Source organism: Arvicola amphibius, chromosome 10, assembly GCF_903992535.2.
Source record: "Arvicola amphibius chromosome 10, mArvAmp1.2, whole genome shotgun sequence".
NCBI classification, from domain to species: domain Eukaryota; kingdom Metazoa; phylum Chordata; class Mammalia; order Rodentia; family Cricetidae; genus Arvicola; species Arvicola amphibius.
Window position 1 is genome coordinate 70,782,771 of NC_052056.1, and position 27,074 is coordinate 70,809,844.

At 44.7% G+C, this 27,074-nt stretch overlaps 2 protein-coding genes and 1 non-coding gene across 3 annotated transcripts in view; 1 reads left to right on the plus strand and 2 right to left on the minus strand.

Annotated features, from left to right (window-relative positions):
- Window positions 1-1,811: 1,811 nt before the first annotated feature.
- Dnajb11 (DnaJ heat shock protein family (Hsp40) member B11) lies at window positions 1,812-17,453 on the minus strand. Its single transcript, XM_038345461.2, has 10 exons — window positions 17,178-17,453; window positions 11,983-12,139; window positions 9,525-9,622; window positions 8,073-8,205; window positions 5,358-5,500; window positions 4,895-4,977; window positions 4,626-4,683; window positions 3,330-3,441; window positions 2,901-3,060; window positions 1,812-2,256 (listed from the first exon to the last, which is right to left on the minus strand). Exons 1-10 carry the CDS (start codon window positions 17,243-17,245, stop codon window positions 2,192-2,194), a joined length of 1,077 nt encoding a protein of 358 aa, XP_038201389.1. The 5' UTR covers window positions 17,246-17,453; the 3' UTR covers window positions 1,812-2,191.
- A 170-nt stretch (window positions 17,454-17,623) lies between these two features.
- Window positions 17,624-27,074, plus strand: part of Tbccd1 (TBCC domain containing 1) — a 44,888-nt gene continuing 35,437 nt past the window's right edge. The window contains exon 1 of the mRNA XM_038345459.2: window positions 17,624-17,936. The gene's annotated coding sequence lies outside the window, so the exon portion shown is untranslated. The remainder of the gene's footprint in view (window positions 17,937-27,074) is intronic.
- Trnak-cuu lies at window positions 24,448-24,520 on the minus strand. The gene has a single exon. It is a non-coding gene; the product is annotated as a tRNA-Lys (tRNA).

The following is a 27,074-nucleotide window of genomic DNA, read 5'->3' on the forward strand; positions in this document are numbered from 1 at the left end:
GTGTTGGTCTCCACAGGAGAAATCTTCCCAGCAGCACGTGGACATTTCTGGCAAAGGAAGTTTCCGTGCCGACTCCTGAAAGGATGGGTATTGGCCCAGGACACACCAAGACCAAGTTCTCAACAAAGATTTATTTGCCCCAGGGGGTTAGAGGGCAGAGAATAAGAGACAGATAGGAGATAGAGGACAGGGAAGAAGGGGAAGGAACTAGGGGAGAGGATGAATATTTACCCTATAGGGGGAAGGACAAAGACTGCTCTGGAGACAGGAGACAGACGTGGCCCACAGGAAAATGGATGGTTTATAAAGGGAAAGGGGAAACCCATGTTAGAACAAGGTGTTTAATTTTAATTGGACATATTAATTAGGTGAGCGGGGGAGGGGGTGTTTTTGATTGCTGGACTTCAATACTTTGATAGCTGGACCTTGGTAGTCAGCCTCAGGAGGAGGAAGTGGCCAAATAAAAGGCTAGACCTCGAGGGCTGGCTTTAGAAATGTAATCTGTTTTAGCAAGGCAATGGAAATGGGGGAGAAGGCAAGGCTTGTCAGAGCCATGTCTGCCATGCTTGGACCGGCTGGAGTCCCTTCAATACTACAGTCTCTCAGGCCTAGAAGCCCCTGCAGAATCTTGAGTAGATGCGCATCTTCAGCACGTGGTGGGACTTTGCATTCTCAGAGACCACAATGCCTTTGGGGGACACTCATTTGTACAAAAGTCATGAGCTTTGGAGCCTGGCTTTATGATCTTTTCCGCCGTTCCCACCATGACATGCCTCTGCAGTTTAACATCAGGTCTATGGATCTTTGACACAACCTTCCCACTGCACTTAGAGTGAGCTAAAGCTCAGAGTCCAGCGAAGGAAGGAACTCCCTAAACCACAAGTCTAGGCAATGAATAAAAAGTGACAAAGGCCCCAGTGACATTTCTTCACAGTGAGAGAGAGCACAAGTTGTGTGGGATCTTCAAGCTGAAACCAGCAGCCTCGGCTCTGGGTGGACCGAGCAACTATAAATAATGACCAGGGTACTCCTGGGTTACCATAGGAAGCCTTCGACAGAAACTGTAAAAATACCCTACCGAACATGTGTGTATAAACTGTGAAACTCGGCTGACCTGAACATGTGTTTACAAAAGTGGAAAAAGCATATGAACCGGAGTACATGTATATGATGTACAGAAGGTCCAATGAGTTCGTGTCTATCTTTGCGATTTGCTGGGTTTCTGAGTCTCAAACAGCACCGGCTGCGGCACAGCTGAGGGCAGGGAGGCGGGACTACACCAGGGCTCCACAGACTGCGGCAGCGACTGCCCTTCTGTACTGAAACACGGACTGGCCGGGGCAGGAAGTCCTAAGGACTGGAGAAACAACGCAGACTCAAAAGTCAAGTATGCTCCAGTCGATAGCATCTGAATCTGGTGCTACGGGGAGAGAAACCACCTGCAGTCCCTCGAATATTTATTTTCTAGAGCTGACCATCTTCATTCCTAAACAGGTTTCTGATTATGAGGCCAACTGGGATAGATACACAGAAAGTCCTTTCTAAACGGTAAAATATTCACATCAGATTTATTATTATCAAAGAAAACGAGAAAATGTGTTCTCTCAGAGACAATGAGGTCTTTGTATAATTTTAATTCATGTAGCTCAGTCTCTGATCTATTAGGTTTCTTCAAGCTCGTTGCTATGAGACACTGTATGTGTTTAGTGGGATCTGGAGGCTGGACCTTCATCATTCTTTTGCATGCTGTGTGTGTCCATCTTGCTTGATGGGAAGAATACCCATCCACTCACAGGAAAAAGAAACAAGAGTCAAGGAAAAAATATCAACAAGATGTATTTAAAAACAGTCTTCTCCAGTTGGCATCTTGAAATGGCTAACAATTATCTCTAACCCCTCATCTGGTTTCCTCTGCTCTGGCGTCCTCTGAGACGTTACTCCTTGAACCTCGGGCGGCAGCACCAGACATGATATCCCCAGAGGGAGAGGTATCAGTCAACCTTCTGCTGGCCATTCTTGTCTGAACACAATAGACAGATTCTTGAACCTCTTATTCATGACGATCATCAGGGAAAAAAAGATTTAGCCAAACTTGCATATTGAAAATAATGAAACACACACAAAAAACCCCTGCAGATAATAAATATCGCCGATCCACCTAATTTCAACCAAAGTCCAATTTCTTTCACTCCTAATAGCCCTGCAGTCCATTGTATACCTTCTGCACTGATCCTTGTTTGAGCAGCTGCTTGATACCTGCAGAAAGAATTATTGACCACATTAACAAAGATGTGAGACTTGCCTAGGGTTTGCAGAAGGTGTTATGGAGAGGCCCAACGGCTGGATGACAACCCCTGTTTTCAACTTCACATGTACACATCTCAAACATACACGCCTGATCACATGTGGACATCAAAACATACACACATGTGATCACTTGTTTCTTTCTCTCAAGACCCACCCCCAAATCCCATGAAGCTCCAGGAAAGAGGAACAGGCAAAACAAGGGAGCGGAGTCACTCCAGCTGATCGTCTGTCCCTTCTCCCTTGCTCTTTCACCAGTTTCACCCCTTTACCTGTTCTCTTACTATTTTAAATGCTTACACCAGCTGCTGTTTTCAATTAGCACAGAGAAGTTCGCCCCCACCCACCCCAATTCTCCTACATCTTGCCCTCCCTTTTGGTTTGGTCTAGCTTTTTCACTGAAGTGCACAGCCTTTAGTGAGCAGTGACAGCAGGATTTCTTATTGCCTGCACACAGAAAGGCCTACAACCATGTCTCATGCCTCCAAAGGGTTTTGCTATTGTTTTCATATATTCAACCCACACTCATATGTACAAATGTGTGTACAAACACACAGACAGACAGACAGACACACACACACACACACACACAATACCTTCTTTTGCTTCCTCTGTCAGCTGTTCTTTTGGAAAATCTACATCAAAAGTGATTATCAAAGAGCCCTTGATGTTATTGTTGTCAAAGTTAGGAAGCCCTTCCCCTTTCTTCCATAGCTTGGCTCCTGGCCTGGTAATCTTGTCCCGGGAAATATGTACCTGGAAAGCAAAAGTGAACCGAGTAGGATTGGCTCACCCTAAGTCCGGCCCACAACTTCTCCTGTGCACTGGTGACAAAGCTGATGCCACAGCTCAACAGAGAAGGAGGACAGAGGGCAAGGAGAACCCTAGGCTGGCAGGCACAGAGAGACGCTGCTGCTGCTGGAAGTTCAGAGAGGAGAGACAGCGGCAGAGGACCAGAAAGGAGCCTGGTTCCAGATGACCTAAACCCACCACATGACCTCAAAACTGGAAGCCTGGCTGTTTACCTTGTGACCATCCAAGTGAGTTATGTCCATCTCAAAGCCCACCAGAGCCTCAACTAGTGAGACTGTCACATTTGTGTACAAATCATCGCCTCTCCTCTCGAATATACGGTGCCTGAAATAGAAAAAGGCAGAAACCACTCTAGTTTAAAGTGCTAGAAGAATCTTGGGAAAAGATGAGCACCATTCCTCCTAACAGTGAGCCTTAGGCATGCCTTGCGTACAGCCTTATCTGAGATTACAGAGTCACGTAGGTCACACGCTAAGCTCAATTTCTAAGGCGTGCACAATCAGCAGAAGGACACAAAGGTAAGGAAACCGCCAACCATTAGGTTACAGAAAAGAAAGACAATGCTTGGCTGAATTTCCCGTGCAGCCCAGCAGATAAGGTGAGTACGGGGACAGAGATCATTAAGTTCAAAGCCAGCTTGGACAGACTGACATCTTCTCTCTCAAGTGCGTCACCCACACCTTGCCCAAGATGTTAGGTTCTAGTTTCTCAGGGAAGTTGTGAAGGGACAAGGTATGCAAGAAGTCACAGAAAGATCACCCGGCACAGAATGCAGAGAGGGTAACTAGGGAAGGGGGAACATTTCTGTATAACCCAGCGGGAACAATATTTTAGTCAAGCCTTAAACCCAGACCTATCCCTGGTTTCCTACTATAATAAGAGAGAATAATAAATAAGAAAGCCCAAATCCTGGGCAAAAATCCTGGGAGTGTTTAAGCAGCACTCCACTCCACACTAGAGAGAAGCCTATAAGAGCTGGACATTAAATGACTGGAAGGCCTTTCTTTATGGAAAACTATTACAGTGCTCCTTGATTCCCATTGCAGACTGCCTCTCATTTTCAGCTCTTTTTATTTCTTGCTTTGTTGTTGTTGTTTGTTTAAGACAGTATCTCATGTACCCCAGGCTGGATGACTTTGACCTCCTATCTGCTTGTTTCTATCACCTGAACACTGGCATTATATGTAACACTGAGCCTGGTTTATAAAGTGCCAGGGCCCAAACCCAGGGTTCTGAGCATGCTAGGCAAGTACTCTCCCAATGCCCAGCTCCTTTCAATTCTTACTGAGTCTTTCCTTCCAGCATCTTTTGACTTTTTAAGTCCTAAGAAAATAACTGGGGCTCAAGGTCAGGACCTCACCTCATATTTTCATTATTGTTGCAGAGTTAGAAATAATTACTGATGGTATAATAGGCCTAAAACAGAAGAAAAAGTGTAGACGCATCAACTCAATAATCACTCAAGTGAGAAGCAGGGCTGAGAGACACCTCTCCCAGCTGATACCTACTTTACAACTTTGATTCGGAACCGTAAGTCTCCAGGTTCTCCATCCACATGAGGCTCACCTGGTCGGAACAGTTCAAAGACCACAAGTTACAGAAGCCAAACTTGTATTTATGTGGCACTTCAAGTAACTTCTAAATCCACTGCCTCAGGCAATGGCTCTATCAAGTCTGTTTGGGAAGCCAATGGCTCCACTCCTCCCACATACTGGTTAGCCATTAAGGTATGGGACAAGGCAGAAGTGAGTTAAGATAATAAACACTGGTACCTCACCTTCTCCAATAAAGGGGTACTCCATGCCGTCTCTCACGCCAGGTTCTATTTCTACTTCCAGTGTTCGCTCTTCATTCACTAGTCTGAGACAAAGGGAGTTAAAAAGGGAGAAGGAAATAGCAACAAGACCCCAGATATAATCAGATTTACCACTCTATTGGGAGCCTTTTCCTGGACAGTCACACTATGTTGTTTGCCAAAGCTATCTGGGCCTGTTTAGGGCTTCCAGATGCCAACACTCAGGGCAGAGAGACTCTGCATCACACGAATATCAGGGTTTGCTCTCAGAGCGGGAGAGAAACAAACTCTGTCACATGTCACTCAGAACTGAAAGGTACTGCCTCATAGCTTAGAGACTGCACTGCTCTCTCCCTGTGGAACGTGGTGGGGGACGGGACAGCCAGGTACAGACAATCAGAACATTCATGTGTCTCAAGAGACCCACAGAGGGCCTTTCACTTACTTGACATTGGGGCACTCATCACAAACCACCTCCTGGGTCATCTGGAAGCGCCCCGGCCCCAGCTGTGTGGTTCGCATCTCCTGCCGACAGTTGCATTTCCGTTTGCCAGGAGCCTGCCTGGCTACAGGCTTGTTTCTAACCACCTAAGAACGCAGAAAACGGCCGTTAGTTGCCTCAGTGGAGCAGTGCTCTGCACACCTGCCTTTCCTGCAAGCCACCCTCACAGAGACTGATACTTCAAATCAAACTCCACACAAGAACAAAGCAAACACATACTCAAACGACTCTAAGCTCAACCCAAAGTTGTAGGAGTAGAGACAGGGGAATGAGAAGAGACTCCAAAACAAGGTGAAGTACCAGCATTTCCACGACACACCTAGGGCTACTGAATTAAAGCAGCTCATAGGATTACTGCGTTATTAAGAAATCTGAGTTTTGTAAAACATAACCCCCCAAAGAACAATCACAGCATTCAAAATCTGCTGTGTGACTACCACCCAGCTCTACAATTAATCTCTCCAAAACACCTCTTTCTGTTTTAGGCAACCTAGTCCAAGACTAATCCCCAGTGCTGTCACCACTCAGAGACCAACATATACGAAGAGACAACAATTATCTCTGTGTAGCTGACAATTTTCAAACATCAGTCCCTCTCAGTACATGATATATATCTATATACAAACAAAAACAAGAAATGAAAAGATATATCTATATCTATGTAGATATAATGATATATAACATATCTATAGCTCCTCAATTACCTAGTGAGCTTGTGGCCTTGTGGCCAGCCTGGACTGTGTAATACTTTGCCTCCCCCCCCCCAAAAAAAAAAAACAAAAAGGAACATATTTTGGGACTAGAGAGATGGTTCAGTGGCTAAAAGCACATATTGCTTTTTTATTTGTGTGTGTGTGTGTGTTTTTTTTTTTTTTGGTTTTTCGAGACAGGGTTTCTCTGCAGCTTTAGAGCCTGTCCTGGAGCTAGCTCTTGTAGACCAGGCTGGTCTCGAACTCACAGAGATCCGCCTGCCTCTGCCTCCCGAGTGCTGGGATTAAAGGTGTGCGCCACCACCACCCGGCTATATATTGCTTTTTTAGAGGATTGAATTTGATTTCCAGCATCTATATCTGATGCCTTGAACACCTATACTGTGTGCACATCGCCCCACACATACACAAAATTAAAAATAAAAACTTTACAAAAGCTCTGCATTCTTGTATTTGTGTGACTGCATGGCATTGCGTTCATGCAGCAAAGCAACACAAACGTTTGGAGAAGACTCGCCCCCCACAGCAGAGCTCAGACACCTCGAGGCGTGCACACTCATCTAACCACAGCTCTCTCTACAGGCAGCTCTCATCCTTCTCATCAACCATGAGGAACCGCAGCCACATGCTTAAGTAAATGGCAGGATTTGAAAGGATGCAGTCTAGCTGCAAAGTCCACTCCAAACTTTAAGGAACAATAACCTCAGGTTAAAGAATGCAAACTTTACTAGAGAACATAGGACAATTTTCTCACTTTATAGCAGATTTCTAAAAGAAAAGACTCAAAAATTAACAAAGATCAGAATTTTTCACATTAAAATGAATTCTTGTATTAATTAAAATAAATCTTAAATATCGTGTAAAGACAAGTTATATTGTAAATGGGTAGATATATCTGTATTACGGCTAACGAAAACAAGTAGCAAGAATGAAGTGGTCTTAAGTCAACAAGAGAAAGACAAACGGCACACGGCAAAGGAGGATTTCATAAGAGGAAACAAACAGGGCCAATAAAAGAGACTTATCCTAGCTGGTGATTAGGAAGCACAAACCAAGACCACAGTGAGGTAACATCCCATACAGGTAGAGTGCCTGCCAACATGTGTGAAGCCTTAGGTTCAGTTCCCACAGCTCCAGAACTGGGGGGCAGGGAGCAAATCTACTGAGCCTCATAAATTGCCATGGCATGCTAAGTGTTGACAACTTCAAACATCCTATGGCATTTTCTTGTGAAGCATGAACGTGTGCTAACACAATCCAGCTATTCTACTCTTACACTTATCCATGTCAGAGACATCCTTGCTTATGTGTCATACAGGAATGTTCACGTATATGATGGAGGAGGGTCATCTGTCTGTGTGTTACTTTCATTGGTTAATAAAGAAACTGCCTTGGCCCTTTGATAGGACAGAAAATTAGGTAGGTGGAGTAAACAGAACAGAATGCTGGGAGGACCTGCACACCACATCACTACACATATAGGGCTCTTTGGGAGCTAAAGACCAAACAAAACCAAACAACCCTATTGATGGTCACCATGAGATTTTATTCAACAGACTGACAGCTGCAAGCATGACTTATAGGAAAAAGTCTGTCTCAAAAATGATGATACGCCATCTTTACAGACTCAAAGACAACAAAACTACACTGCTTAGGTTCATGTACGTGTAACAAACCAGAACAGCAATGGTAAAGTTATCTCTGCAGTGAAGTGGGGACGAGATACGGAGCAGCACAGCAGGAAGGGCACAGAACTGTTTCACTGAGTTCTTGGGCAGGTAATGAGTTCAGACTGTGAGTGTTAGGAATTAGGATTATGATTAATTCAATTGTGTGTCAGTCACTTCCTCTTGTCCTCTAAAAGACAAAACGAACATTAAAATCTCTGATTTTTGGTCAAAAGTGCAAGTTCTGTGCGTCAGTGTGAGCAGGCGTATTGTGAACTTACTTCCACAAAGTTTCCTGCGTATACTTCTTCTAAAGTAACTTCGAGATCGACGATGATGTCACTTCCTCTTGGGATGTTTCTGTCCTGCTGACGAGGGGTTCCTCCAAACATGAAGCCAAAATCTCCAAAGAAGCTGTAGATAGATGGCAAATTCATCAGGAGAACTCAAATCCTATGTCTCACAATTACTTATTTTCTTCACACTGATAAAATACTGCTTCCTACCAGCACGCTATATAAACAGACATTTTTAATATACTGGAGTCAAATATCATAAGAATTTTAATTTGTATAGTATCAGATTGCCTCCCACTATAAAAACACAATATGATTCATACACAACAGCAATATAGGAACACACAGCATGTCAATGGATTCAATGTTGGCTCAATCAATGAAATAATCCATTTCAATATGAGGAAATCCAGACATGACAGACTTAATGAAAAAAGGGTCTAATATAGATAATCCTATGCAATTTAAACTTTCTAGTTAATTAAAGTTTTTTTTTTTTTTTTTTTTTTTTTTTTTTGGGAAGGGGAGGTTTCTCTGTGTAGTCCTGGACATCCTGAAACTTGCTTTGTAGATCAGGATGGCCTCAAACTCAGAAATCCACCTGCTTCTACCTGGGATCAAAGGTGTGCACCATCACCAGGCCTAATTTAAGGAATTCTTTAATGTGACATCTGAACATATTGCGTGTGTTCACTGCATGTGCTCTTGAGAGACTGACCTGGACAAAGAAGCTACCACTCCATAAAAAGCCTTGAGCACTTGTTTCAAGTTGGAAGCAAAGCCTCAGGACATTGTAATCCATGGTGAAAGGAAGTCCTAGCCTATACAAGATTGGAATCAGTGTTTGGAGGCAATGAAAGGACTCCCAGCTGGAGTTGTCAGATGCCTGCACTCCAAACCCTCAGCTAAAGAGAAAGGGCCACGTAGAGGAGGGGAGTTTCTCCTTCTGACGTCACCAGCATCGCTTCAGTGGTGGAGGAAGAGCACTTCCCTGACTGGCTCAACAGATAACCATATGGAACTAATCTTACTTGAGGCGCAGGTCCACAGAAGCCTTTGGGAACCTGAAGAAATGAAGGTTTACACTACACAAGTGCAGATGCAAGCATCTTTCTGTTTATAATCACAGAGCGAACTCTGGCTTAGATCTCCTGGTATAAAACGTCATGATGTATGGAGTCAAGTGTCAACAAGGAGGGTTCAGAGTGAGAAGTGTGTGTTAGCACTCCAGCATCCTCAGTCCCCAGAAAGCCCAGTGCGATAGGAGGTCAAGAGACCCTATGACTTCCTTCTCTGATGGGGACTATCACAGCTACCCCTTTGTTGTCCACAGGACGAAACAGAGGCAACTCTGCGCCCTGCTTCTGAGAATAATTCATTTAGTGCCGAAATGAATGTCTCAGGATGTAATACTTTGCAAATGGGCAGACAACTTACTGTGAGAAGATGTCCCCATGGGAGCTCTGATGACCATCTTTCAAGCCTTCTTCCCCATAAGTATCGTACTGTTTCCGTTTCTCACTATCTGACAGAACCTGGGGATAAACAGAGTGGGAAAGTGTCACACTCCATCAGTCAGTTAAGATACACTCACGTCTACAGCTGGTTTCCATTCTGACCCTGAGTTTCTCAATCCTTCCAGAGAGTGTGATTTTCATCACATGGTATTAAGGCATATTTAAAGTTGTTACCTTGTGTTTGTGTTGGAGTTCTGAGATAAGGTCTTCCTACATGGCTCGGGCTGGCCTAGACTTCCAAATGTAGCCCCAGCTGGCCTCAAACTCATGCTCAACCTGCCTTAGCCTAAGTAGAATCCTAGACATACAGCACTACGTCTGGCAGGCTGTTTTAACAGACTGAACTCTTTGATGCCCTATCTATTCCACATTGCCCAGTTCATGCTTTTAGCTTCAAGTTATTGAAACTGGTTTAGTACTTTAAGAATGGTATTTAAGAAATGTGACTGTGAAGGTCGAGAAGGCACCAAGAAAGAGAGGAAATGGACTACGCAGGTTAATTTTCTAGGCAATTCAATCCCAAGGCTAATAATTCTCTCACTAAACTGTAAACTAGAACATAAGTATGGCAGATTATCTTGACTGCTGGGTGCACTAAATTAGTAGTCTTAAAAACACTCCCCACCCCTGCAACACACACTACACATTAGAAGACGGGCATGCCAAGAAACAGGCTCATGGGCCCTGAAGTAAAATCCATAGCTACATTTTCATACTTCTTTTCTCATGCTTTGGTGTGCATACAAATCCATTTGTAAAAGAATGCTGTCTGCCTTAGTGTGAGTGTGTGTGTGTGCGCGCAGGCATGTAACTTTGTGACATCTTCAGTTCAAAAAAATATTTGTTGAGAAACATTGTTGAGAAAATATTAATGAACATTACTCTATGTTTTTGGAGTAAATTTCACTGCCTAAAAGAACTTTGCTTAATGTCTGCGTGATCGAAAGAATGTAAGATGGCACCAACTCTTTTCCACATTTGTAGCATCTTGTTTCTAAGCATGTAAGAATTTGCTTTCAACATGCAAGAAGAAAAAAATGTATATAGGGGATTGATAAAAACTAAGTATAAAAATATATATGTATAATATCCATTACTTTGTATGTCAATTTTAAAGAGGGCTCGAAAGACAGCTCAGCAGTTAATAGCACCTGTTGCTCATATAGAGGACCTGACTTAGTTCCCAGCAACCACACGGTGGCTCACACCCACTCATAACTCCAGTTCCAGGGGATTCAATGCCCTCTTCTGATTTCCATGGACAACAGGCATACCCAAAGTATACTTACAGACAAGCAGGTACATTCACCCACATAATTTTCTCTTAAAAAGCTTATTAATTTCAAAAAGAAAAAAAGAGGGGAGTGCTGAATAGATGGCTTAGTGGTTAAGAGCACACGCTGCTCCTGCAGAGGACCAAAGTTTGATTCCTAGCACCCATGCTGGGTGGCTAACAACCACCTGTAACCACAACTCCAGGGCATCTGACACCTCCGGCCTCTGTACTTCCTATACGCATACACACACATATGTATAAATAATAACTGTTAAAAATATAGAAAAGTTCTTTTATTTTAGAAACCTGAGGCATATGCACACATACATTACTTTTGAAAATTAAAGAGCTTTCAATCTTCCTTTGGACGTGTGTAAACTCCTCACTATGTTGCTCAGTCTGGGTTTAATCCCAGAGCTCAGTTTCCAGGTAGCTAGAGTCACAGGTGCTTTCCACTAGCCTCAGTCTACTTTAGAGGTGGGGCGAAGGGGAGTAGCTGACTAGCCAACACACACACACACACACACACACACACACACACACACACACACACACGAGCACTGTAAAGCACTGAACAACAACAATAAAGAAGTGTAAATCTGGCTTTTCATGGAAGTATTTTTGAGTACTGGGTTCCTAGCAAATAATAACACTATTCCTAAGAGACAGTACAAAATGTGAAGTCTATAATCTCACAAGAAACAAAATGTTATGTGTTATGTATAAGGGCCACCAGTCCTCTCAGACTTACACATGGGCCCAGGTTAGGAATTTCTGTCAGAGGGGCTGGCAAGATGGTTCAGCCATTAAGAACCCTTGCTGCTCTTGCAGAGGACCTGAGTTTGGTTTGGTTCCTGGCACCCATGTTAGGCAGCTTACCATCATCAGGAGATCTGATACCTCTTCTAGCCTTTGTGGGTACTCACACACACCTGGCACATATACACATAAATAAAACAAGCCCTTAAAAAGGCGGGAAACGGGATCTATAGATAATGACTGCACTGTCTGTTTTCAAACAGAAAAGAATGAGGGAGGGCTCTCTGCATTCTGGTGTTCCCCTACCCACAGGTTTTGTTCCTCTTTCATTTTCACGACTCACCTCATAAGCAGCACCCAGATCCTGGAATTTCTCCTGGGCTTGGGGATCATCAGGATTCCGGTCAGGATGAAGCTGCAGGGCCAGTTTCCTGTAGGCCTTTTTGATGTCCTTTATGGAGGCACTTCGAGGCACCCCCAAGATCTTGTAGAAATCTCGCCTGAGAGGATGGGTAGATGAGACTTCCTTAGAGAGTTCCGCATGACATTTTAAATTTACTTCTTTATTCTGACAATTTCATGTGTGCATATAATGTCCTCTGGTCATTCTCACACGGCTTCCTTACCCTCTCTCACACTGAAACTTCCTTCTTCCCAATAAGCCCTCTTTCCTATTCTCATATGTTTTATTTTTTGTTTGTTTTTTTGCCCATTGAGTTTGGTCAGGGAGACTTATATATAAGTGTGGGCAGGGAGGTATTTACTGGAGCCTGGGCAACTACCAGCAGCTGCATCCCTAAGGAAAAATGACTCCCCCTCACCCAGCAACCATTAACTGTCAATAGCTCTTCCCTCGAGGAGGGAGGGATGAATCATGTTTTTTGTTTGTTTTAAAATTTGTTTGTCTGAGTCATCTCTCTAGCTCTATAATAAATTAAAAACATATAAATATGTATGTGTGCCTGTCTGTCTATATGTGCTTGTAGAACGCAGAACCTTTGCAGTTGTGAGCTGCCTGATGTGGGTGCTGGGAACTGTACCCCAGTCCTCTGTAAGAACAGCAAGTGCTCTCAATCACTGAATTATCTTTCTAGCCCCAGGATGTATTATATTTTTAAAAATGGGAAGTACTTTTTTCTTTTTTTGCGCTTTATGGCTCCACACAAGTAATTACAGCTAAAACCCAAAAAAATCAAATTAATTCTCTCTTTACTCCCTACATTGGCTTCAAATGATTTTTTTAAGGATTTAATTATGAGCACATGCGTGTTTGTGTGTGGGTGTGAGTGCAGGTACCCCGGGAGTTGAGAAAAGCTGGATCCCCTGGATCTGGAGTCACAGGTGGTTGTGAACCATCACGTGGGTGCTAGGGTCCTCTGCAAGAGCAGCAAGTGCCCTTAACTGCTGAGCCATCTCTCCAGACCCACCCCAGTGACTTCTGACTGTTTCCAAAAGAGTCTTTTTACTCACAAAGATTGTATCACATAAATGTCCCGACAGTGGCACTTTGTGAACATTAAAGATGGACTCACTGAAGGAGTTAAAATAAAGGGTAAGCAAAGTTTAAATAGTAATTTTGAAGGAAGAATAGCACTACTCTTTATGTGAGAATTACAGCGCATTTTGCTGGGAAAAAATGCACTTTATATATTCATTGTGAGTAACTGCACTAACTTGCTAAGATCAGGTCTGAGTGATACACGGCCTCTAAAGTTCACACGCAGGAGCCTCTATATCCTGGTAGTTAAGAGTATGCACATAGCATGAACTGGGACATAAAGTAGAGCACACAGCCAGGGACTACTCTGGGATCAGCCATAAAAGGGTTCTCTGCAGGAAGTGTTAATGGAAAGCTAGAATAAGACTATAAAAGACATTCCAGGGAAGGGCCATATCCAGATTATCCTCGAATGAGCTGAACACATACAAATGCTCACACCATCTACTTTTTTAGACAGAATTTTAGCTATCAGAATTTATTATGAAAACATTATTTTAATAATGGAGCTAGAAAAGTTACAGAATAGATATTAAGATAGTATGGATGGTAATTTTCAAATGTATAGGGAAAATGAATATTAAAAAATGTATTGTATGGTGTAGCTCAGTCAGCAGAGTGGTCGCCTCTAATTTCTGAAGCCCTGAATTCATGATGGCACACACCTACAGTCCAGGTATTCGGGAAGCTGTGATTAGTTTATACTCGAGTCACACTGTTTGAAAAGTCATTTGGTATTTTAATCATTCTGTCAGGGTTTGGGTTGGTTTTGATAGACAGAGTTTTAAGACTTTGAACTTACTATGTATCTGAGGTCAGTCTTGAACTCCTGACCCTCCTGCCTCTACCTCATAAATGCTGAGTTTATAGGTATATGAGCCTTGTCCAGCTCAACTATATCATTTTGTTTTGTTTCTCAAGACAGGGTTTCTCTGAAGCCGTGGCTGTCCTGGAACTCACTCTGTAGACCAGGCTGGCCTCAGACTCAGAGATCTGCCTGCCTCTGCCTCCCAAGTGCTGGAATAAAGGCGTGCCCACCCGGCCCAGCTCAACTATATCATTTTTAAAATTTATCACCCACAGGAAATCCCTACCTAATCTGTAAACTCTTGACATCTCATGAGAAAGGAAGCAGCTATTTAATAATGAAAAGGCTAACTATATAGAGAGTGAGGCTTACTTAAGTAATATTTTTAAGGATATGCTTATGTAGAAGGGTGGATTAAACAAAAAATAAGGATGTTTTAAAAACTATGGAAAGCCACTACTTTGTTAGCTAATTCAAAAAATATAAAGTGCCCCCTAGCCATGATCTTAAAGTTCTTACAGGGGAGCTGAATTCAGCTTTCAGGACCCATGCTGGGTGACTTACACCCACCTTTAACTTCAGCTCTGGGGAATACAAACCCTTTTCTTGCTTCCATGTCCATACTCGCACACAGACACACATGTACATGTACTTAAAAATAAAATCTTAGTGAGAGACAGACAGCTGGATACACAAACACAGAGACAGAGGATTCTGAACACAGGTACCCTGCACGAGTGGACGACCTTTCCCTTAGAAGGCACGGATTATGAAGTGAAAATCTCAGCGCCCCCGAACAAGAGGCTGTCGCCACTGTCCTTGGTTGTCCATCATAAGTCGATGGAAGCCTCTATTGCTGATGACACACACACACTTTGGTTACAGGATACAGAGAAATCAAGTTGGAGATGACATGAGAACTTCCTGCCTCCAGGCCAGCTTTCACAGCGTCAGGTTACGTAGGCTGTGAGGACAAAAATTGCTAATATTGGCCAAAAAGGCAAGATGCACCCACATCTGGTACAATAGTGATGCGAAGATTAGAGAGCTAACCTACTGCTTTCTGATTGGATTTGAGGCCTGCTCCACAGAAGGGAATTTCTATCTGGTATTGTAAAGCTGTTTGAAAGCCCATGGCTGGGGCAGTCATAGGCCCTGGGCGAGAGGAGACCTATTAGTGCTATTTTGTTAAATAGACATGTGATTTTTTTTTTTAGGTTATACCTGTAACATACTTATATCTTGTAAATATTTTGGTTATAGCTATAGACAGATTCACACGCTCTGAGCCTTGGTCATAGAGGCATCTTTTTACAGGTGGCAGTAGTTAGCGCGTCGATGAGATTGGTCCAAGTGTGGAGAAGAGGTAAATGACTGCTAAGTGCTTGGTTTTCAATGGAACATCTATTTCGACCTTCTCTGCCTCTCCTCAAGTCCCCAAGTTCAGGGAACACCGTGGGAGGTGGGGCAGAAAGAACGTAAAAGCAGGGGAGGATGCTGTCAAATTCTGTCTTCTGGAAATGGCACTCATGGTCTCACTCTAGTTATGGCTGCCTGAACAAGACCTTACAAAGAACACCCCAATACCATCAGTCCCCATCCCTGCAGCCACCCCAATACCATCAGTCCCCGTCCCAGCAGCCACACCAGCTAACTGGGCTCAGTGAGTTCTGTGAAGGTGGGAAGGGGGCATGCTGGCGTGTGCCCAGGGGGAGTGGGTAGGTATGATTATATTGTGTGTGTATGAAGTTGTCAGGGAATAAGTAAAGAGGGAAGAGGTTAAATGACAGCTCAGAAAAAAAGGCTGACATAGCTCAGTGCCAACATTCTACTCCCCAGAGGCTACTTTATGAGTGACTGGAGTTTAAAGCTATAGAATTTAAAAATATTAGTATTTGCCAGGAATGGTCACTCATGCCTGGAATCCTGGTATGTGGGAAGCGGAGGCTGAAGGAGCACGAAGGAGTTCAAGGTTCCCCTCAGCTACACACTGAGCTGGAGACCAGCACACCTCAACTCCCAACTCCAACACTCTATGCTGATGTTTAGCTAAATACTTTGGGCACTCATGGTTTAATAAAACTAAGGAAAACAATACAGTCTATGTAAGAAATGCTAACTTTTCGAAATTTAAAATATTTCACAAGGAATAGAATGACAAAATGTAGGCATATATGCAAAGGGCAAAGAGCATAAAGGAAACAACTTTAAAAGCTATTATTGGAGGTAATGCAACAACCTACAGACTGTCAGCATCTGACACCTGCTAGTTTCTGGTGTGTTATTTTTTGTGGTTTCTTATTTATCTGAGATAGGGTGTGATATAGGCGAGGCAAGCCTGGCAATCACTCCTTAGCGTAGCCGAAGATGACCTTGAATTCTGATCTACCTGTTTCCACCCGCCAAAAGCTGAGACTAAGGGTGCAGGCGCTCTAGAACACAAGTCTGGCATACCATCTCCTGAGTCATCAGAACTCTGGGGTCGTGCATTTTAGATGCTGGGAGAACCTTAAAGTCTGCTCTTTTTCCTTGAAGAGAGGCACAATGTTTTTCCCAGTTTCTGAACATCGATAAAGTTCCTTCAAACTTGTATGATTCCTAAGAGTGGCCTAAGGCTAGGCTCCCAGTTTCTATTACCCGCTAGTGAATTACACTTCCCACTAGTACCATCCAGCTCAAGAAGGAACCGTGGAGAGCCAGGGAGCCCAGATAACAGGGTTCGCTAAGCCCAAGAAGGTGGGAAGCACGAAGGTTCTCTAAAGTTCTCTAAAGGGTGCTGTGGCTCCCTCAAGCCAACTTCCTTCAGTCCGACCTTGGCTTCCCTACCTGCATCTGACTTGGCATCATGGCCCACCCACTTTAGTGTCCGCCCCTCGGACACTGGTTACAAGCTTGGTAACCCACGGTCCCACCTTCGAGTTCAGCAAATCCATGTCCATAACCTCAACCCCGGCTTGGCACTCACTACCTTCATTTCCATCAGGAGCCCCGTCCCTTCCTCAGAGTTTCATGTCCCTACTTCTGTTCACAGCCACTTTAACTCCCTCCAATGCCCAAACCAACTGCAACCAACTCCCGCTCTTCTGGGAAATCTGGCTCCGTAGGGCCAGCCTGGCCCATACGACCCCTCCGTCCCTCGGCCCAGCTCACTGCCCCCTCCTCGCTGCCACCCGCGTCCTTCTCAGCAAAGGCCGCCCCTCGGGCCCCGTGCCGCGCGGAGCCCCGTCCTCACCCGGCCATCACAGCACCGATGAGGTACAGCAGCAACAGGCAGAAGGTGCTCAGGTTCTGCGGGGCCATGGTGTCGCCTGGTCCCGCACTCTCGGCCTCCCGTGCCGCTGCGTGCGCTGACCAGCCCTTCCGGCCCAGACAGGCCGCCTCACGCCGGGGTCTCTCGCCCGGCCGCCGAGACAGCTAGCGCGCCCCCTCTTCAGCTGCCACTTTCCGGGAGCCCCCAGAGCCGGCGAGCAGCCAGGCGTGGGCCAATCGCCGCCGGGGACATCACACGCGGCCGCCACTTCGCAGCCAATCAGCGCGGTACACTTCACCTCCGAGGCGGCTCGGGCAGCCAGTCAGACAACGGAACTGTGGCCGCGGCCTCCGGCCAATGGGAAGAGGAGACGTCAGAGTTTCGCGCCGCCCGGAAGCGACTGCGACTCGGAGAGAATTTCAGGCGGAGAGGGGCGCGCTGCGAGGAAACCCGAGCGTCCACCAATCGCGGGACTCCTTCCCAGTTCTGACCAATTGCTCGCGAGCGGGCTTAACTTGGTTACCAGTCTAGAAACTACGTCGTGTGAGCCCGGGACGCGCGATCGCCAAGGCGATTGCTCGGTGCCGAAGTGCATGAGGCGCCTTGCATAGGGATATGATCGCACAGTACAAACTGATTACAAATAGTCTTGATTTCGTAGAAAAGAGACTTGGTTCCTCATAGAGAAGCCGCCGCGGAGACCGACTTAAGTTCAGATTCGACTTCCAGGACTCCGTAGCGGTGAGACGACACCCCCCACCCCCCACACACACACTTCAGAACCCACTTTCGAGAAAACTAAGGCAAAGCGTTCATTGGAGGTATTGGGATTTTTTTAATTGAAATGTTTTCTGTAAGTTTCCCAGCAGAGTTGCACATAGTAAGCATGCAGTTAATAAAAGCCGTTATTATAGTTCGAAGTAGAGCTTCTTCGTTGGCTGTTCTTTCCTCCAGTTTCGTTTACCACAGAAAAACTAGTTGTTTAGCAAAGCCTCTTCGCTTAGCTTTGCTTCCTGCATAGGTTATCCAGATCTTTACCAATGAATGGTATCTCGATTATGTCCACTATAGCTCCACCTCTTGCCCAACTCAGTTATCTCTTGCTTGCAAAGATCTCCTAACCGATCTTCTCCCTCCAAACTTTATATCTCGATACAGTACTTTAAAGTAGTCCTGCTCTCCTCCCCCACGATTGTGTGCACGTGCGAGCGCAATAGGGACCTGGAGATCACAGATTAGCCTAAACTGGTGGACCTGGGAGCCCAAGGTCCTGTGTCTGTCTGGCCAGCCCTGGGATTTCAAATCGTTGTTGCCTCAGTTGCTACTATGGGTGGAATTCAAGGCCTTCTGCTTGTACAGCAAGTAAGTGGCAAGCTTTACAGACTAAACTGTCTCCCCAGCATTCTTGTGACTTTTTAAAAAATATATCAAATCATGTCACTCTCCTGCTTAAAAGCCTTAATGGTTTTTCATTCACTCAAAGTAAAATGTCGACTCTATGGCAACTTACAAAGCTGTCTAGTTTAATAATCAGTATCCTCCCCTGTTAAATACCTTAAAACGTTCCAGAATAATCAGCTCTCTTCCTCCTTTTTAAACATTTTCGTTGTGTGTATCCATTGTATACAGTACTTCCTTGCACAGGCAAATTACGCAAGTATATAATGTACACGGAGCATATTCTGCCTCACCATTTGCCCTCTTTCTTTTTCTCTCTGTCCTGTTATTTTCTTTGTTTCTCTAGGACGTTTGGCCTCTGCGTTCATCCCATAGGTAATTTTAAGTACCTATATAAAATCTAGGAACCACAAATGAGAGAAGACATGTGTTTTTCTCTGAGACTGGCTTAATTCCCTTCAGATGAATATCTCAGTTTGTATTCATTTTCCTGTAGACAGCATAACTGCATTCTTTATGGTTAGACAAAAAGATCGTTGTCTACATAAACCACATTTTTCTTTATTCTGTTGCTGTTGAACTCCTATGTTAGCTCTGTATCTTAGCTGTTGTAAATTGTGCTGGAACAAACATTGATATTTTGCCAAAACCCTTTTGTGGATTAATAAAAAGGCTTATTCTTATGTGCATGAGTGCTCTGCCTGCATGTAAGCCAGTACATGCATGTTGCTCAAGAAGGCCAGAAGAGGGTGGAGGATGCCTTGGAACTGGAGTTGCAGATGGATGTGAGCACCCATGTTGGTGCTAGGAATCAAATCCAGGTCTCTAGGAGAACAGTAAATGTTCTTAACCTCCAACCCATCTCTGCAGCCTGGCTTGCAAGTGTTGTATTGAGAATTTTTATATTGGGAGATAGGTCTATAATTTTCTTTGTAGTGTGTTTGTCTGGCGCTAGTAGGAGGGCAAATTGGTTTTATTTTTAAAAAGTGACTTTATTGACTACTTTGAGAAATGTTGGTGTTTTTCCTAAAGGTTTGGTAGGATTCTGCCGTGACTCTATCTGGGATCTGGGTTTGGGCTTGTCTTAGTCACTGTTCTCTTGCTGTGAAAAGACACTATGACCCAGGCAACGCTTACAAAATAAAGCACTTAATTGGGGCCTTACTTATAGTTTCAGAGACTTAGTTCCTTACCATAATGGCAGAGAGCCTGGTGGCATGCTGGCAGGTGCTAGAACAGTAGCTGAAAGTGCTACATCCTGATTCACAAGCAGAGAGACAGACAGACAGACAGAGACAGAGACAGAGAGAGCGCCTAGGTCTGGCGTGGGCTTTTGAAACCTCAAAGCCCTCTCCCTAGTGACATTCTTCTGCCAACAAGACTATACCTACTCCAACAATTACACACTTCATCCTTTTAGTCCTTTCAAAGAGTCCACTCCATGGTGGCCAAGCATTCAAATGTATTAACTTATAAGGGCCATTCTTCAAATCGCCACAGGACTCTTTTTAGTTGGGAGTTTTTTTTTTTATACTTCTTCAGTATTGATGCTTGTTACATAGTTGTTTAAATTATTTAACTCCTCTTCATGTAACTGTCAGATTTTATACTTCTAGAAATTTGTCCATTTTCTTTTAGGTTTTCCTGGTGGTGGGAATTTTATTGCTATCTTGTAATGGTTCCCATTTTATCTCTGATTTTGTTGAATTAGGGCTTCTGTCTGTGTGTTAGTTAGATTGGGTTAGATTTGTTGATTCTGTCATTTCATGGATTCTTCATATCTTTTTCCATTTCGGTTTTGTTCATTTCTGTGGCCCTTCCATCTAATATTGTATTTATTTTGCATATGTGTGCATGCCTGTGCAATGTGCATATGGAGGCCAGGGGACACACTTGTAGTCTGTTCTTTTCTACCATGTCAATCCTAAGTATTGAATTTAGGTGGTCAGTCTTGCTGGCAAGTGTCTTTTCCTGCTGATCTGTGTCCTAGTTTCATTTCTGTTGCAATGATAAAAATATCCCGAAAAAAAGATGACAGGAGAGTAATGTCTCTTTGACTTACAATTCCAGGTTACATAAAAAGTCCTGTCATTGCAGAGAAGTCTTAGGGCAGGAGTTTGAAATAGCTGTTCACAGCACATCCACAACCAGGAACAGAAACAAAAGTACTGTGTTGCGGCTCTGAAGAGGAAGGTATCCTGGCTGTCAGAAGCCAGGCTATACCTGTAGCCCTGTTCTGGGTGGGGGGTGGTTTCCCCACAGGAATGTAGCAATCCTGCTCCTCTCAGAGAGCCATTATAGCTCACCTCTGCTCTGCTCTGCTAAAAGAGTTTCCCTGCAGAGATAGATGTCCGTTGCTTATCTGAGTGCTCTGCTCCTCTAAGTTACTTCTCTGCTTCTCTCTGCTAAGGGAGAAACCCCAGCAGAAATGCAGCAGTTTGCTCCTGCTCCAGCAAAAGTTGTTACTTCTCTGCCCTGCTCCACTCCCGGGAAAGGTCTTCACCCAAAATTCATTCATCTAGGAGTGTGGCTGCCTCGGCCAGGGTGGAAAAGGGCAGCTCCTAGCTGAACAGGTACAGGGTTTATATATAACTTCTTAGGGGCAGAGCTTTTCCAGGGTGAAGATTTTCAGGGTGGAAATTAGTTGGATTTCAATCCCTGGATTTTGTGCTCAGGAATGGGCTGGTTTCATGCTCAGGGAGTATTTGGTTTTTATGATGAGTTGGTCAGGAGCAGAGTGTGTTTCTTTAGCTCTGGCTTCAGGGCTAAAGTGTGTTTCTTTCACTGATTTCAGGGTCAAAGTGTGTTTTTTGTCTCTGGTTTTAGGGTCAGGGTGTGTTTCTTTGGTTGGCCCCTTTACACTACAAGTACCCATGTTGCCTGCCTGCTCATAGGTCTGCTAGCCTCTCTACTTGTATATAGGTCAGGGCTCTATCCAGGGAATGGGTCAGTTAATAATCAAGACAGTATTCCCCATTCATGCCCACAGGCCAACCCGATCTAGTTAATTCCTCAATTGAAATTTTCTTCTCAGATGATTCTGGATTTTGGTAAATTGACAATTAAAAACTAACCCTTGTAGTCAATGCCCTAGTCAGTCACTTACTTTCCACCCACTGATTGGAGGTTTGTTTTATCCTGTTTTCCCAAGACCCTAAAGTGAATTTTAAAATTATTTGTGATGTCTCTGATTTTTTTAAATGTAAGTAGGCACTTCCCTCGTAGAACTAATTTCATGGTTACAGGGCGATGGCGCGGTGAGGAAAAGCACTTACCATGCAAACCTAATGACCTGAGTTCAGTTCTGGAGACCCTCATAGAAAGCTAGCTGTGATAGCTCACATGTGTAATCTCAACACGCCTACTTGAAGATGGGAGGCAGAGAAAGGGAATTGGAAAACTTGAAGTCCAGCTAGTCTGCAGCACAAAGCAAAGACACACAAACAGTAGGAGAGGGTTGGTGAGATGACCCAGTGAGGGATGCTGTCAGTTTTGATTACCCAAGTTCAATCTGTGGCACCCAAACAGTAGAGAAACTGACTCCCTGCGTGGCTACTGGCCAGTCAGCATTTTATTAAACCAGTACAAGAGACAAATCTTTGCGGGGTACAAGACCATTGTCCCGCAGCACACAGAACTTTTTATTGGCTTTACTGAGGCTTTCATTTCTGTATTCTCTTCATTGAATTACACTTTTATATCAACTTGACTATGTCAGGAATTAACTTAAAACCCAAGCAGCTGGCACCTGTGAGGGAGTTTTGTTTTGTTTTTGCTTGGCTCACTTGAGGTGGGAAGACCACTCTCAATCTTCTGGTGGCAGCCTATAGGAAAGATGTGGAAGGAAGCTTTTACCCTTTGACTGCTTGCTCTCATTCTCACTGGCAAATTTAAATGACCTGCTGAGGCGTTCCTTCATGGCATTAGAGCAGTGATTCTCAACGTGTGGGTTGCGTCCCCTGGAGGTCTTACATCAGATGTCCTAAATATCAGATTGTACATTATTGTAAAGCTTTTCCAGCCCGATAAGCCTCTCCACCGATGCAATAGTCCAGATCAAACCAAATCAGACCAAATCAAAAGAAGCTTAGGTTTAATGGATTCCAGTGCTTCTGGGTTGCCCTCCAGGAAAACACGGAGGGAGGAGAGAAGAGGAGAGGAGAGGGGAGAGGAGAATTGGTGAGACCGTGTGTTTGTTCTCTGAAAGGCAGTTTAGATAGCCTTTGGGAGTGGTCTTGACCCTCTCTGGGGAGGGGTCGCTGTTTTGTGGGCTTTCTCAGAGTCTGGACTGTGGCAGCTCCCAGGGAAGGGGGCTTTGAAATGGAACTTTCCACCCAACATTTCATTTTTTTTGTTTGTTTGTTTTTTTTTTTTGGTTTTTCGAGACAGGGTTTCTCTGTGGCTTTGGAGCCTGTCCTGGAACTAGCTCTTGTAGACCAGGCTGGTCTCGAACTCACAGAGATCTGCCTGCCTCTGCCTCCCGAGTGCTGGGATTAAAGGCGTGCGCCACCACCGCCCGGCTCACCCAACATTTCAAAATGGATGCCAGGAGCTGGGGTGAAGCCCTCAACCAAACATTCCAGACTCTTAGGATAAAGGGGTGCCAGGGAGCAGAGGTGATGCTTCCAACCTAACAATTATGATTCAAAACGGTGGCAAAATTATAGTTATGAAGTAGCAACAAAAATAATTTTATAGTTGGGGGTCACCACAGTATGAAGAACCATACTAAAGGGTTGCAGCATTAGGAAGGTTGCATTGGAAGCTATTTCTTCGAGATTCTGACAAATAAGGAAGGCTAGGTGAGACATCTACCTTCATGGACTGAATAATACTGTGTTCCTGGACTTTCAGTCAGGAGACAACAACCATTGTTAAACTAGCCAGACCACAGGTCTCCCCCCCCCCCCCCTCACACACACACACACACACACATCAGTCCCATTCATCTAGAGAACCGGGGTTTCTCTGGGCCCTAGTTGTGCTTACTGCTGCTTTTCCATTGACTACATATGACTGCTGATAGGGCCTTGGGCTGGACAAACAATTCCTGTCTCTTGGATACTCGCTGCACTAAAGAAATGTATACTGATTACTGGAGATAGGCGTGAGGTGGGGACTAACATCCGAGGACAAGGTTAGTCCTTGTACTTTTCTAGCATTCATTCATTCTTTAAATTTTGTCCTGGGAAACTTTGAAGCCTTCCAGAGGCTGACATGCACTGGACTCGGCTGTTTTGTCTTTAGATACTCCAGGTCAATACAAATGCACATTTTTCTTTTGAGTTATCCAGTATCTTAGTTTGGTTTCTGTTGCTATAATGAACTGTAGCGCACCACACCCGTCTGCACTCCATGCGCTACCATACAGTTCGTGAACCGGGCAAGGGACTGGAGATTGAAAGACACAAAGACTCACAGACAGAGACACAGGTTATCCTTGATGCCAAAATGCCCCAATAATGCCCCCTTTATTGTAGCCAGGGCCGTTTATATAGAGATCCTTGACTGATAACCACACCCTAGCCAAACCCACCAGAAACCACTCCCCTGCTATCAGGAACTCCTGAGGGTCTCATGCTCAGAGCAGCTGCAGGCTGAAGGGGAAGCCTAGCCAAAAACCTTGTTTTGTAAGGCGTGTCCCCCTTGGTCTAAAGGCGTGTCCCTCTTAGGCGTGTCCCCCTTAGGCTAATATTGACTTATAAAATCTTGCAGGCCTGCGGCCCGCCTGTGCTCCTCGCTGGAACCTTGGATTTGTAAATTCCCTTTCCTTTCCTTTATTAAAACTGAATTGTATATATTAAAGCTTGTCTGGTGAATCATAACTGCCGATCAACCACGCACCTTCATTTGGCACCCAACGTGGGGCTCGAACCCACGACCCTGAGATTAAGAGTCTCATGCTCTACCGACTGAGCTAGCTGGGCAGTATTTTTATTAATAATGACTACAGAGCTTTTGAGTGTTGTTTAACACTGTTGCAGCTTGCTTGCTGGCAGGGACTTTGAACCGCCACAGAGTTGTGGTGATAAACATGGCTACAGCTGGTACCTCCACCACGAGGCTGGAACGGCTAAGGAATGGGTTGGATCTAGCCGGCAAAGCCGCGGCTTGAATCCTACCCATATTGCTTAGTAATTTAAAGGCTCTTGTGGTCAGAAAAAAAGAGAGATATACAGTAAAAGAAAGATTCAAAGTCGAAGAAAATGTCTAAATGGTTGTGTTAAAAAATATATGCAGGCTAAAGGTTAAAGTTCTTTAAAGTAAAAAAGAAAAAAAGGAAGAACACCAGTGTACCCAATCTTGTGCAGGTCTTTTGCAGATGATCACAGCTGGTGAGAGTTAAGAGACCAGCAGCTACACCATGCTTAGCTGTCCACAACAACCAGTAATTGATTAGTAATGGGTGATTAAAGATAGAGGAGGGAAAATAGAATGAGTGAGTGAGCAGTGGGTACAAGAGGGGAGAGGATGCTGTTGGGGCTAAAGACGGCATGAAAAGAGATGTCATCATGTAACCTTAAATAGCCCCCACTCTCAGGAGACTCAGAGACCCCACCAAACAGGCCAGCCTGTGTTCTTTGAGAAAGCCTAAAAGTCAGAAAGGAAGTAAGAGAAAAAAAAAAAAAAAGACAGGATGAGAACGAAGAACACTGGCCTGTAAGTTGATCCTGGGTATTGAATAAAGGGATAAATGTAGGGGAGGGGGCTGAGTGAGGTACCCACTGAATGTAATCTCTTGACTGTTGCTGTTGTCAGCCCGGATTTTGTGTCCCTTCCTAGGCCCTCTGATGCCAGACACCTGTAGACAGTCATCTGCAAGGTTGGGCCACAAAAACTGATCCCGTCAGTTGGCCATCCTTCTGGGAGGAGTCACAAGTGTGGGTGAACTTCTGGGCAGTCTTCAGGGGTCAGGTGGTGAGTGCTGTCCTTATCATAGTGCTGGCCTGTCCTCATGAACCAAGTGGCAGGTACTGGCCGCTCCTTCCTGATGCTGGGCCCTCAGCTTGAAAGCAGGCCAACTCTGGCTTTGACGAGGTTTGCCGCTTGCTGAATAGGCTTTGTTGCCAAGTTTCTTCCAACAGTCTAGAGGAAATTTGCTGTTCAGGTTCCAGCAAAGTCTAGGGCATTTGTTCCAGGTTCCCAGAGTGTTTGGGGCAGAGATCTTAAAATGGTTTCTGAGCCTCTCTTGTTGAATACCCAGAATATCAAAAGTTTCTGTTGCTGAGGTAAACACCATGACTTAATGCAACTTGGGGGTGGAAAGGGCTTATATGACTTACAGGTAAATGGTCCATTTTATGGAGGGAAGACAAGGGATGACTCATGCCAGGGACCAAAGCAGACACCGTGGAGGAATGCTTACAGGCTTGCTCCCAAAGGCTTGCCCAACCTGCTTTTTTATACCATACAGGTCCACCTATCTAGGAATAGCACTGCCCACATTGGGCTGGACCATCATGGATCAATCATTCATCAAGAAAATGCTCCCACAGACATGACCTGTCTGATGGAGGCACTTCTTCAATTTAGAGTCCCTCTTCCCAGATGGCTTTCGTTTGTGTCAAGTAGGCAGAAATTAACCACCACACATGGTGTCTCCCTTCCCATTAAAAAAAAAAAAATGTTTGCTTAAGGAGAGTACTGTTTGGTTTTCAGAAGCCCTCTGTTTTAGACTGTAGCTCCTCTTTCCCTGGGAGGAGAGAAATTACCTAAGCGGAACTTTTGCCTTTTTTTTTTTCCTTTTGAGACAGGGTTTCTGAGTAGCCCTAGCTGTCCCAGAACTCTATAGACCAGACTGGGCTCAAGCTAGAGATCCTCCTTCCCCTGCCTCCTGAGTGCTAGAATTAAAGGCGGTGTGCAACACCATCATCTTTTTTGTTTTGTTTTTTGTTTTTTTTTTTTTTTTGAGACAGGGTTCTTCTGTGTAGCTTTGGTGCCTGTCCTGGAACTAGCTTCTGTAGACCATGCTGACCTCGAACTCACAGAGATCAAATGCTGGGATTAAAAGTGTGCGCCACCACCGCCCTGCCTAGAAACTATTATTAGGTCTACTATCACATCTAGAGAAGCTGTAAAGAACTAGGAAAGTAGGAATATCGAAAGCCAGTAAGAGAAAAATTCTTCCTTCCCCATCTTCTGGGTGGAATCTAAAGTTTCCTGAAGGCTGTAGCTTGGCTGGAAGGTTAGCCGAATTCAGGGGTGAAAGCCGTGGCTCTTGCTTCGTTCTCAAGGGATCTGACTGGCTTCAGCTTCTTGCTGTGTAAGACTTTGGGTGTGCTGAGTTCGACTTTCCTTGCCTCGGTTTAGCACTTGAGACCACACGTACACGCCCCCAAGTAGCTCTAAACTGCGGTGAGCGTTGTAAATTACCCATCTCAGCGCGCCAGCCGCGTGGGAGGACCACAGAGCCGAGGGAGACTTCTCACTCCCGGGCTGAAGGATTCAACGCCGCCAGAATGTTTGCAGCCGCGGGAAGCC